Raw genomic sequence first — 13119 nt, forward strand, 5'->3', positions numbered from 1 at the left:
CCAAATTTGAAGTTCCGCCATTTTTCTAGAGGTGAACGGTGTAGGGGACTGGTGACCCGACTGACGTTTAAACGAGTCCAAGCGGACAAGGAGGGAACGAGAGGATGGCGCCGGGGACCAAGGGTATTATTTATTCGCCATGTTGGACTATGCTTATTACACAGCACTACCTGGTATCGTAATATTACGACTCATTCATAAATAGCACCTCAGCCTTCCAGGCTCCTTACTGTCCGAGCACACTGTCTAACAGGGCTATTTATTAAAGTAACACTTTGCAGCTCACTTTGAGATCCCACTTTTGTGACTAACCCTGAATGAGAATGGGCCGATACAGAGGTACCCTGATTCCCAATCGTTGTAGAACTACAACTCTCATGATGCTTTGACAGCTGTGAGGCTGGGAGTTGTTGTATGTGAGCTGGAGTTATAATTTATGGACATACATGGTCTCATAATATATCCTGTTTTATACAGGTTTGTTGACATGGAGATGATATCCTGTCAAGTCACACTTTGGTCTGTAGTCTTGTTGGCAGCACTTTACAGTATATCACTGACCTGGTAAATACCACTAAATCAGTGAATTGTGGTAGACTGATATTTGTATGAATTTACACTTTTTACAGTGCAACCATTTTAGCTTAAATTTGGTTTTCAATTCAGCATGATGCCCTGTTTTTCTTGAAGGAATACTATAACATTAGGAATGCATACCTGTATTCCCAACGGTATAGTGACACTGTCCCTAGTTGTCTTCATCCCACTCCTGTATGCCGTATATTTAAAAAAAAAAAGTTTGTTTACCTTTTCCTAGAACAATCTCTCTGCTGTTCAGTGCTTCACATCACCTTATCAAATAGGCATGGCTTACTCCAGCAATGGTCCAATCCAGTTCTCCTCCTAGAGGAGCTTTGGAGACCCAATGCACATGTGCAGCCTTAGGCCTCTTGCTCATTGCACAAGACTTTGTATGTTGCTAAATGTTGTTTTACCAAAGTGTTGCAATTATATGAGACAAAGAATTACCAACACTGCCATAAAGAGTTTTTCATAAAAAATATATCTCTCTATGAATCTAGTTTTGCTTTAAAGGACCACTATAGGCACCCAGACCATTTCAGCTTAATTAAGTGGTCTGGGTGCCAGGTCCATCTAGGGTTATCCCTGCCTGCTGTAAACATAGCAGTTTCAAATAATCTGCTATGTTTACATTAGGGTTAATCCAGTCTCTAGTGGCTGTCTCACTGGCAGCTGCTAGAGGCTCTTCCGCGCTTCTCTCTGTGATTTTCACAGAGAGAAGACACCAGTGTCCATAGGAAAGCATTGAGTAATGCTTTCCTATGGACTGACTGTGCGTGCGCATTTAGCCGATGAAATCGAAGGAGGAGGAGAGTCCCCAGCGCTGGAGAAAGGTAAGCTTTAAACCCCTTCCTCCCCATAGAGCCTGCCGGGAGGGGGGCTATGAGGCTGGGGGGGACCTATTAACACTATAGTGCCAGGAAAACAAGTTTGTTTTCCTTGCATTATAGTGGTCCTTTAATTTATTTTCCTTAAAAAAAGCAAAACTACACCAGAGTTACTCAATTACTTAAAAAAAATAAGCAACAAAAATAATAAAAATTATATGGGATGGGGGGGAAAGCAAGAAATTCTCTAAATGTAATAAATTCAATATGGTTTTGTTTTTAGGTGACCCATCTGATGTTACGTTACCCCTCCCATGCTTGCCAAGGTAAAATAAACTTCATATATATATGTTCATGTTGTGGAAATGTTTTTTTTTTTTTTTTTTTTAAATTAAAATTAATTTCTGAAATTTATTATGAGAGGAAAATACACCCCAAAGAGGAAAATAAAATGTGTGTCCTGTAAAAGCTTTGGTGCATGTAAATTAAGCCCATTGCGCTGTTAAGTCGTGCTAGGCCGCCCTACGACGCACGCAGTCCCCCTGCAGCCAATGCTGTGGGTCTGAGTCACATCATCGTGGTGATATCCTGTCACCATGATCACTTTTACACTGTCTCAGCCAATGAATTGTTCTCTGCCCTCTCTTTCTTTATGTTGATCGCAGAGAGATCACTTTTACAGTGTCCATTACTGCTAAAAAACAAAAACAAATTTGTGGCGAAAAAATTATCTTTCAGTGCTGATCACAATATTAACCCTGTGATCACGATGATTTGTACCCATCTTGCCAGCTACTGCTGTCTAATCAATGTAGTGTACTGTATGTGTGATCAGAGGGCACTATTTGTTCTATTAAAATAACTTTTAATGCTGGTTGCAGCTGTTTATTCTGCGATCGGTGGTTTTATTTACATTTTTCGATTGGGTGTGGGGTTCTCTGTGGGTTGAAGTGAGAATTGGGGGGTGTGGAGTTAGTGGGTATTGGACAAATAGACAAATTAATAAAAATCCCCTAAGAGTAGAAAGGAGGCTTACGCTATTCTTGCAGGCTCAGACAGTTACATTAATTCGTATTGCCCAACCATATGTAGTTCCTGGACACCTTGCAGGAATAAAAATGTTTCTTGACCTTTAACCTTGCTGCGGGCAATTGACTGGGTTGCATTGGGAGGACAGGTCTGTGGGAGTGTGAGGTCTGCAGCTCCAGCAGGCGCACATCTTGTTAAGGCTCCCTCGCGGTTACGGCACACTCTAGTGACTCAGAGCACAGCTGCTGCAATTCCCAGCATGCATTATGATTCTCGAAGTGCCTGAAATGTAGAACAGTGATTACTAAGGTGTGCAAATCTCACGCTTTCACCAGAGACTCAGCACTGGACCTCTAGGACCCTGGTTAAATCCTATAAAGTGGAGGCCACATCTACATTGCAATACACATTATAGAGCCAGCACAGACACGCACATTGCATGAATAGGGGGAAGAAAAAGTAAACTGAATTTGGGTCACACCCGGAACGTGTATTTCTCAGCAGTGGTGCTGCTGTAGAGACCAAAATTCATACAAAATACAGATTAAGGAACGGAGCACACACAAAAATGCAGTTTCACATTTTACGAGGCTACTTAAAATCGCCTATCTCGGCAAACACATATGGGGGTTCATTTCTACTATATGGCCATCTTGTGTTAAACCCACCACTATGCCACAGTACCCCAATATCGTTGGGTCCTAGCCCAATTTTAACATGTGGAAACAAATGAAATAATTAGTCTTAAATGAACTAAAGTGCATTTAATTAATAATTTGAAAAAGAAAAAAAAGCATTATGAATGTATATATATATTGCAAAAGCACTTTCCTTCTTGATTTCCCCCTGCTCCTCCACACACACCCTGTAAAGTCACCCCAGTGAAAGTGTCATATTTGCTACAAGACAGAAGTTTGAAAGTTTGACTCTTTTTACTTACTACCCTTAAAGGACCACTCTGGGCACCCAGACCACTTCAGCTTAATGAAGTGGTCTGGGTGCCAGGTCCAGCTAGGGTTAACCTATTTTTTTTTATAAACATAGCAGTTTCAGAGAAACTGCTATGTTTATAAATGGGTTAAGCCTTCCCCCAAAGCCTCTAGCGGCTGTCTTATTGACAGCCGCTAGAGGCGCTTGCGTGATTCTCACTGTGAAAATCACAGTGAGAGCACGCAAGCGTCCATAGGAAAGCATTGATAATGCTTTCCTATGCGACCGGCTGAATGCGCGTGCAGCTCTTGCCGCGCGTGCGCATTCACCCGATGGGGCGGAACGGAGGAGGATCGGAGGCAGAGAGCTCCCCGCACAGCACTGGAAAAAAGTAAGTTTTACCCCTTTTCCCCTTTCCAGAGCCGGGCGGGAGGGGGACCCTGAGGGTGGGGGCACCCTCAGGGCACTATAGTGCCAGGAAAACGAGTATGTTTTCCTGGCACTATAGTGGTCCTTTAATGCCTATCTCTACCTGCTCTCTGCATAAGACTGTTTCAGAAACTGCCATACAGAGCTGAACTACTGAATCACTCTGTATGTGACTTTGTCAGTTTGATTAGTCTGGATTCCTGACCTTGGCTTATCCTGATGATTACATGTTAGCTGCCTGTACCGACTTATTGACTTGTTATACCGACTACTTTGACTTTATTATAAAGTGGCATTGCCAAACAACTCAAAGTACTATATTTAGAATACTTGTTAACCCTTTAAGGACACAACTTATGAAATAAAAGGGAATCATGACGAAATATATTTCCGTCATGTGTCCTTAACGAGTTAAAATGGTATGCTGTTGTGGGGGTAATTTTCTTTCTTAGGGTGCCGTGTTCTCTCAAAGCTGACATAGGCCCAGAAAATCACTATGTTAATTTTACAAGTTAAAAGGTTTGTCTAATATATTTTTCCGTGTGACTTATTAAAATAAAATAAAATACATGGTGGCACGGTTATATTTGTGAGACAATGATAAATAAAAATATTTAGGCTTAATTGAACTAACACTATCAGAATTACAGCATTTCTTGTGAAAATGGAATTCGTGTGTGGAGAAAAATAAAACAAAAGAAAGTATAACCATTAAATGGGGCCTGTTTGTGTGGTAAAGTGGCTAAGCCAAACTGCCCAAAACAAAACATTTGGAATACCTGTGTATTCTACTTTTAAACATTACATACCTTTTGGGGGGGGGGATACATTTCTTTCCTGGTCTCCTATACTGCTTTAAAGAAGACATAGGCCCAGAAAATCAAATTTCCAAGTTCAAAAGGGTATCTAATATATTTGGTTCTGTGACTTCCCCAAATAAACTGGAAAATCAGTACATGAGGAGAACTGTTGCTGAGACAATGTTAAGTAAAAATATTGATGCTTTATTACATTAATGCACATCAGGATTACGATATGTCTTGTGAAAATGGAATTCAAGTGTGTGAAAAACTACAAATAAAAGTAAAACCTGTAAATGGGGCCTGTATTTGTAATAAAGTGGCTATATAAAACATCTCAAAATACGCCATTTGGAATACTCTGGGTTGCCTTCTTTTGAAAAGGGCATGCCATAATTGTGGAAATGTTTATTACCCAGGCTGCCGTACTGTCTCAAATGCAACATAGTCCCAGAAAATCATTTTGTCAAATATCCAAGTATGGATACTGAAATAGTCATGCCCCATGTTTTGCCCTGTAACTTCCCAAAACCCCATGAACTCTGCTCATTGGCAGTACTGTTGTTTTAGTACATACATGTTCATTTTTTTTTTTTTTTTAATTTCTTCTCTAGTGGTGAAGGAGATGCTATTAAAGTTTTTGTGAGAATCCGTCCCTTAGCAGAAGGAACTGTTGCTGGAGGTGATGGGGATCAAGGTTTGTGTCTGTCTGCCCTGTCTACCAACACTGTTCGTCTGAATTCTAAACCTGAGCCAAGAATATTCACTTTTGATCATGTAGCTGACATGGATGCAACTCAGGTATGATCTATGTTCTGCTTTATTTTACAATAAAATGTTGCATAAAGTATACATTTTGTTTGTGTTTGGAAAGATACGAAAGTAAATCATAGAGAAAAATTAATTCACAGAATCTATCAAATGTAATATTTGTCTTCAGTGTTTCCACAGTTACCCATGTTTAATACATAGTGTTATTCACTAAAGTCCAAATGGTTGTGTACTGGGCATTCAGATGATTAAATCTTATTAACAATGTCCAGATTTTACAATCCTGGCTCTGAATGAGCCTGAATTTTTTTCCAGCTTTGAGCAGGACCAAATGCTACATAGCTGTAATCTTTACTCTGTGGGAAATAGTGAGATTATTAATAGTGTGAATAATAAATATATGTGTGTGTGTGTATGTATATGTATGTGTATATATATATATGTATGTGTATATATATATATATATATATATAATGTATAGTGTATGTATATTTGTGCTCGGCATTTAATACGTAATGGATAGTGTCTGAGATTAAAGTTGGTTGTGGTGTGACAAAACCAATGTATGAGTGGGCCTGTAAATAAGAGGGCCCACCAAGGAGAATTGTAATGCTATAAAGGTGAAGGTGGGTGGAGACAATCAACTTAAACGGCAGAGGTGAGTAGGGGCTGGGAGTTTAAGTAGGGGACTTAATCCTCCCACAAATTCAGGCCTAAAGGCCTTTCTACTTGTGCTCGGAATTTAATACGTAATGGATAGTGTCTGAGATAAAGGTTGGTTGTGGTGTGCCGAAGCCAACGTACGAGTGGGCCTGTAAATAAGAGGGCAAAAGAGAAGTTCAAGGAAAAACACACTTTATTGCATTTAGTACATAACCAAATTCCTGAGGGCTTGGCGAAGCTATTTGGTTGTGGCATGTACGTATGGTATATGGAGGATTTCCATCGACCCAGTCTCTTGATGATGTGGACCGGGGTGTTTGTACTAGAGGCTGATGAAGCGGCTCCTATGCGGAAGGAGTGACCAGAGAACGAAGCCGGGTTGCAGCCCAGTTTTGCCAGTAAGGTTCTGACATGCGTCGTAAATTTAGCAGTGGTGAGTGGGTGCCCTTGTAGTAGTAAGTGCGTGTGATCAGTTGACCGTAGGTGGTCTAGTGCCTTAACCGGACACCAAGCATTATCAGTGGAAAAGAGGGGAATGATAGTGGGGTGTAGTGAGTGATTAGTTTTGGTAGATGATCGTAGTGGTAGTACGTAGTGATCCTCCACCTTAGTGAGGTGTACGGTTTTGAGGCTGTGTGTGATATCCCCTTGACAAACAACGGTGAATTCTCTGGGTCTAAGGAAACTGTAAAAAGCTAGATAAATTGCAGACTTGATCACCAGGTTCGTGTTGGGATCGAATGGGGATTCATCAAGTAAATTGCTGAGTAATCTAAAGATAGGCCCATCTATTGGTAGTCTGGTGGTGGCACCAGACTCCATCTTGATGGGGTATGATGACAAGAAGGGGGTGTTGTTAGGGAAATTAGTGAGACTGTGGTGCTGAACCTCGTGAGGTATAGTTTAATGGTATTGTGAGAGTTTTAAATGTAAGTGACAGAAGGAGGCAAAAGCCACCATAGTTTGAGTAGAAAAATCCCCTTGTAATCTGAAATCTGCTGTGAATTTATTAAAAATAGTAAGTGCCCTACTATAGGTGACAGCTGTGTTAGGTGATAGTGCTTGGTATGTGAGAGTCCTAGCGTGGTGCATTAGTGCGTTCAATCCAGGATTAGTTCGTGAAACCGCGGTGTCTTGGATTGCTGACGGTGGGCTGTATTGCAAGCTGCCGAGTTGTTGGAATAGCATTTTACTGCCTTGCCGGACCAGAGATGACCCCAGGTGTGTGCGGCCACTACGATGGGGTAAATTTCAAATAGGGCTGAAGTCTACCTGAATCCTGGCAAGGCATCCGTCTAAGCAGGCCAGTGACCCCTGAACCAGTGATTACCGAAGACCGCTGCGAAACCAGTGTTGGCTGCAGCGTCTGTGTGAATGATGGGTGAAGAGTCGGAGAGAGGGGAGATAAACATGGAGATACCGTTCCACTCAGCCAAAAACTTCCCCCATATGAGTAGGTCAGCCTTGGCATGCTGGTCCAATGAAATTGGGTAGGAGTCCGGTACCCCGTGAAGCAGACAGAGAAGCCTGGATACGAATGACCTTCCCTGCGGAATCGAAAAATTTAAGGACCCCAATAGGGACTGAAGTTCCCTTCTGGTGCATGCATCACTCCGCAGGAACATGTCTATTTCCCCTCTCAAGCGGACCAATTTGTCGGGGGGGAAGGCTGGCTTGGATGGTACCAGAGTCCAGCTCGATCCCCAAGAAGGTTAGTTTATTAGTGGGGCCGATGGTTTTGGAGGGTGATATGGGTGCCCCGAGTGTGGGGAAAAAAGTGCTGAGGTGCTGAGGATAGTAGTGGGTGTACGTGCGCCTGGTTCTATCAGTAGGAAGTCGTCCAAATAGTGAATGACTGAGTGACACCTGAGAACGTTCAGAAGCAGCCATCATAGAGTTTCTGCGAATATATCAAACAGTTTAGGGCTGCTTCTAGACCCGAAAATGAGTCGTGTGGAAAAATAGTATCTAACACCGTGCAGATGCCAGAGTGATGGGTGCATGGGTAGTAATTAGAATGCATGTGTTATGTCCGTTTTGCTTAGCCAAGCGTTGCTACCAGTTGAAATGATGGATTGTATTGCATCGTCAATTTTTGCGTACTGTAATGAAAATTCTTCTGCGGGTATGAGTGAGTTAATGCTGGGAACAAAAGAGGCGTGCGGTGCCGATAAATCAGGTGTTTTTTTATTAGAGTATTTGTGCACAGCTATACCAATGGGACTAGTGCGCCAGGAAGAAAAAGGTGAGGAGGTGAAGGGGTCGATCATTAAAAAGGAGTGTCTGTGAATACTGGATCTTGGCATGCTGACAAGAGGTTGGGACGTTCCAGTGTGTCTGAGGGGATGGCTACAAGACCCGTGAAGAAACCCTGTGTGAACCCCGTGGTCAAATACTCCACCAGATGCCTGCTAGGGTGTGTTCTTAGGTAAAAAAACAGGTTATCGACATTGATGTCGGTTAGTCATTTGTTAGAACACCTGGCCGGGCACATGGTCTTCGTGTGTGCCCTGAAGCAGATGGAGCAGATGTGCAACAACCTACAGGCGCTGAGGCTGCATGACCCAGCATTAAAATTGTTGCACACCTGCGCTTTGCCTAAGAAGGAGATGGGTCTACCCAGTTTATCCCGTTGACCACCCGCTTGTTTAATGTGAGGGGTGAAAGTGGGCTGAGGGGTGGGAGTGGAGGTGGATCAGCTTCAGAAGGGCACAAATCAACCGTATGGGATGTAGAATTACACACCGCACAAGACTGGGGCCTCAGACCAGCGAAGTGGCGACAGAATAATTCAGTAGCCATCTGACACCAGTTAATTCTAATATTAAACTGCTTCAGGTGGGTCGCCGCTTTCGCTGATACCGATTTATCGTAAAAAGATGAGCCCCCGTACTTGATGCCCAAATCCACCTCTTTATGAAGATGGAGGTCTAGTTCCTCTCTCCTGTGGGGATATACCGAGCAAATGACGTTGCGGTATATCCCGAAGGCTATTACGAACTGCGGAATGGATAATTAAGCCTAGGATCTCTGGTTTTAAGCACCACTGAGATATCCCCGTAGTCATATGCTCGGTTCTCCAGCACATCTTGAGAGGCTATAAGTAGTGACACCAGAAACACATCCTTCCCGTCTAGGATTTCTTTCCTAATGGAGTCTGGGACGGAGTGAGCTGGTGACACAAAAGGTGACGTAACTGTGGCTGGTGCTGGAGGGGGAAGTATAGGGGAGCTTGGTGGTGTAGCAGAGACTGCCGAGGTGGGGGCTGAGAGGCCAGGGAGGTTACCTGGGACGGCGATGGCACTCTCCACTTTAGATAACCTGCTGTTCAGGGTCTGCAAGTTGGCCAGGATTGCTGCAAGGGTGTCCTGAGTGGCCGTGCAAGCGCCTGATGGCTGTCCTTGAGAGCTAGTGCCTGGCCTAGGCTCGGGGGCCTGGACTGTAAGGCTAGTGCCAAAGCGAAAAACTTAACTGTTAATTAGTGACAGATGAGGCCCTGCTAGTGCCGAGTGGCGGTGAGAGGCTCTATCTATGATTTGGCCGAGGGGAAGTTCGTTGCCACAGATGTGGTGGCGGGATGTTGGCCTCTCGATGACTGTTAAGAGATTCAAAAACGTGTGGCCCTGACTGCGGCACTGTAGAAGGGCTAATGAGGCATCTGACTATGATTAGTGCGTGGGGCAATACCTCTGTTTTGAGGTGGGAAATGGCCTTGCGGGACCGGGATGTACTTGGGTGAGCTAGGACCAGAGCCTAGACCCTGTAAGCCAGTTCACGCACCTTCTATGGGTTGAATGGCAATTATGGGTGTAATGAGTGGATACTAACCTTGATAGTGGTTATAACCGGTAACTTGAAACTACAGGAGAGAGCGGTTCCAGGACGACACTCGGTCCTGGGAGCTCTAGTCCTTACAAGGACTTTACCCGTTGAATTCTCCACAGTGGAACAGTGATTCGTAATTGGCTATTTCCCCTCCCAGTAACCAAATGACACACAGTTCTGGGAGTACAAGCTGCAATACGTTTAATCTTTTATACATTTCTGAACACAGACCAGCACTCTCACAGAAAACAGGATAATTCCTCCCCTATTCCTGGGAGATAATTAAGTCCGGAATTGTACAAAACTCCATTATCTCCAGGCACAAAAACACACATTTCACAAACACCCCAAAAGTAACTTTAAAATACATAACAACCCCCTAAAAGTTACATCCCCTGATATCTTGGTGACCAACATATCCAAAAATCGCCCAGATCGGTTCAGGCGTTCGGGAATTTCCTGGAAGTCTTAATTTCACGGTCTAGTTCAGTAGTTTAAAACCGAACAAACTACCGAACATAGTCAATATTCTTACCCTGGAGCTTGTTTCCTTTGTTCGTGGGAATGTTTCCACCGAACAGTGTCTTTCTAAGTGTTGAGGAACTGAACGCAGGCAATGCTTGACATCCAACGGTGTTCGGGAGTTTTCTGCCCGTTTTCAGTTCCATGAACTCAACGGCCAAACACCGCTGCCTGCGTTCGTGCGAATAAGATAGCTGCCGCCTCGTAGTCGTCCATAGGAAATGCAGCCACCCAGACGAACACTTGGAACACTGCGGTGGAAATTGCTACAAAGTAGCAATTAGGCTTAAGCTCCCGGGTGGTCTCCAATTTGTGCGGCTGTTCGGTTACTGAACCATATAAACCCCAACTCGACTTATACTCGAGTCAATGTCTGTATTATGGCAACTTACATTGCCATAATACAGACCAGGACCGCCGGGCTCATTACAAACCTTACAGACTTGCAGTGGGGAGCTGACCGGAACGCAGGAAAGAGAAGGGAGCTGACAGGAGCTGCAGGAAAGGTAAGTAAACGCTTCCTGCCAGCCTGGGGGGGGGGGCGAAAAAATATAAATAAAATATTAAAATAATAATAAAAAAATGCCCACCCCCTCCAAGGCTCTGCATCACATATACACACTGCATTCACACACACTGCACTCATACACACACACACTGTAAATAAATATTCAATTAATATAATTTTTGGGGGGATATAATTTTATTTAGAAATTTGCCAGTAGCTGCTGCATTTCCCACCGTAGTCTTATACTCGAGTCAATAAATTTTTCCAGTTTTGGGGGGGTAAAATTAGGGGTCTCGACTTATATTCGGGTTGACTTATACTTGAGTATATACGATAGTCCAAATACACGAATGGAGACTCTTCAGTGTATATTACAGGGCCCATCGTCTGTGGGCAAGAGGCAGGCTTCTCCAGGAGCTCGTGACAAACTCACGAGGACAGGGCAGTTTGTCACAAACATTCTCTTTGGAATTTTCACGAAATTTGGACAGTGTATGGAACCTTATCTGCGTTGATTATTGAAGGGTGAAAATAAATATAAAATTGCCATCTACCAGGGTAAACTATTATTTACCAATGTGAAATGTTACCATGCTCTGTACACTGTCTCTGGCAGTCCGTTGCTACTTCTGCATGATTCAGGGTGATGGTTAGCTGGCAACAATCTAGGATGCCACCTTCAGGGCTAGAGTATTTCTTGCACTTGTCTGGGAAGATATAGCTGTGCTATTGGGAAACAACTAAAGTTGCATTGGAAGAACTTTCTCATTCTTCAACAGCACACCATCTCTGATTGCCTCTCTGTGTCACAAGATTAAAAGATTTCAGCGGGGCGGAGCTTGAACTCAAACCTGAACAGATGCCATTTTCCAAAGTTCTCCCTTAGTGACCCTTAATCTGCCAGATATCGCCCAAAATACTACCGATCCGACCCTGCAACTCAAAGATCCCAAACAAGCAAGCGGGGCTGAACCGGCTGATGCCTTTTTTCCAGCCGCAGAAGCGGCGCCACTGAGTTGAGGCCTACCGCCCGCTGACAACCACGGACCTCGAGGCACTCCTGAGGAGCAGCTACGCAGGTCACCCAGAAGTGGAAGAGCCGACACACGAACCGGCTATGGGCCGACGGTCACAGAAACCGACTGCGGGGTCCGATACCAGGGATATCGGGACCATGCTCCAGCGGCCGGCACAGCACCAAACCCAGGTCAGAGAGAAGGTGGGAGCGGTAGAAGACAGGGTAACAGAGGCACACAACAAGATACACGCGGTGCAGGAAACGGTCCTCCAGCTGCAACAAACCCAAAGAATCCTGATGGGACGGCTCGCAGTTATGGAGGACCGACACCGCCGGCAAAACATAAAAATCAGGGGAGTCCCGACCAGTGTCCGGAGGAATTGCCCCACTACACAAGACGCCTCCTCGCAACCTTATTGCCCCCAGCTGCAGGCAAACTGACCCCGGATGGCGTATACCGTCTCCCCTCGACGACCCACACGAAACCTAACCTGATCCGAGACGTCATCCTGAGATGCCGCACCGTCCAGGAAAAGATTCAGATCATGCAAGCCGTGAGGGACAAAACGCCACTTACTTTTGAGAATTCTGCACTGCTGTTCTTTCAGGATCTACCCAGGGCGACGCTGCTGTGGAGAAAATCCTGTAGCCCCGTCACCACTCAACTACGAGCAGCTGGCATAACATACAGGTGGGGAGCAGACCACTGTATCCAAGTCATACGAGATGGGACCACGCACATCCTACAAGCCATGGAAGAAGCTACATCGTTCCTCCGAAAGCTGGGACTGCCTGATAGGACAACGACTCCTGGCCTACCTACAAGCACCTGGGACCCGACCGCAGTGACACCCTTTGTGCCGCGCTCCAGAGCCACACCGCCACCAGACCCGTAAGATACCGAACTGAGCGCTGAAACTTGGCCATGTTGACAGGACACAGGCACCCACAACGTATAGACACGGTTGGAACTCTCGACAAACACTACCTGGACTGATTCGAGCTACCCTCGATATAACTGTTTCTTTTTCTCAGGTTTTTTTTTTTTATAATTTTTAGGTTAATGTACCTCTACTGCCATACTGACACCCTCCCCCCCCGTCCCCCCCCCTCCCCCACACACACACACACACAGACACACACACACACACACACACACACACACACGAGCACCTACACCACATGCCCATGGAGGGGGAACAGGAGGAACTCACA

General features: G+C 44.7%; 1 protein-coding gene across 1 annotated transcript in view; it reads left to right on the forward strand.

Annotated features, from left to right (window-relative positions):
* Window positions 1-6: 6 nt before the first annotated feature.
* Window positions 7-13119, forward strand: part of KIF15 (kinesin family member 15) — a 102525-nt gene continuing 89412 nt past the window's right edge. The window contains exons 1-3 of the mRNA XM_063452102.1: window positions 7-123; window positions 1693-1735; window positions 5212-5398. Coding sequence (XP_063308172.1) covers window positions 105-123; window positions 1693-1735; window positions 5212-5398 — 249 coding nt within the window. The 5' untranslated portion in view covers window positions 7-104. The remainder of the gene's footprint in view (window positions 124-1692; window positions 1736-5211; window positions 5399-13119) is intronic.

The sequence above is a fragment of the Pelobates fuscus genome, chromosome 4 (genome assembly GCF_036172605.1).
Source record: "Pelobates fuscus isolate aPelFus1 chromosome 4, aPelFus1.pri, whole genome shotgun sequence".
NCBI lineage: Eukaryota > Metazoa > Chordata > Amphibia > Anura > Pelobatidae > Pelobates > Pelobates fuscus.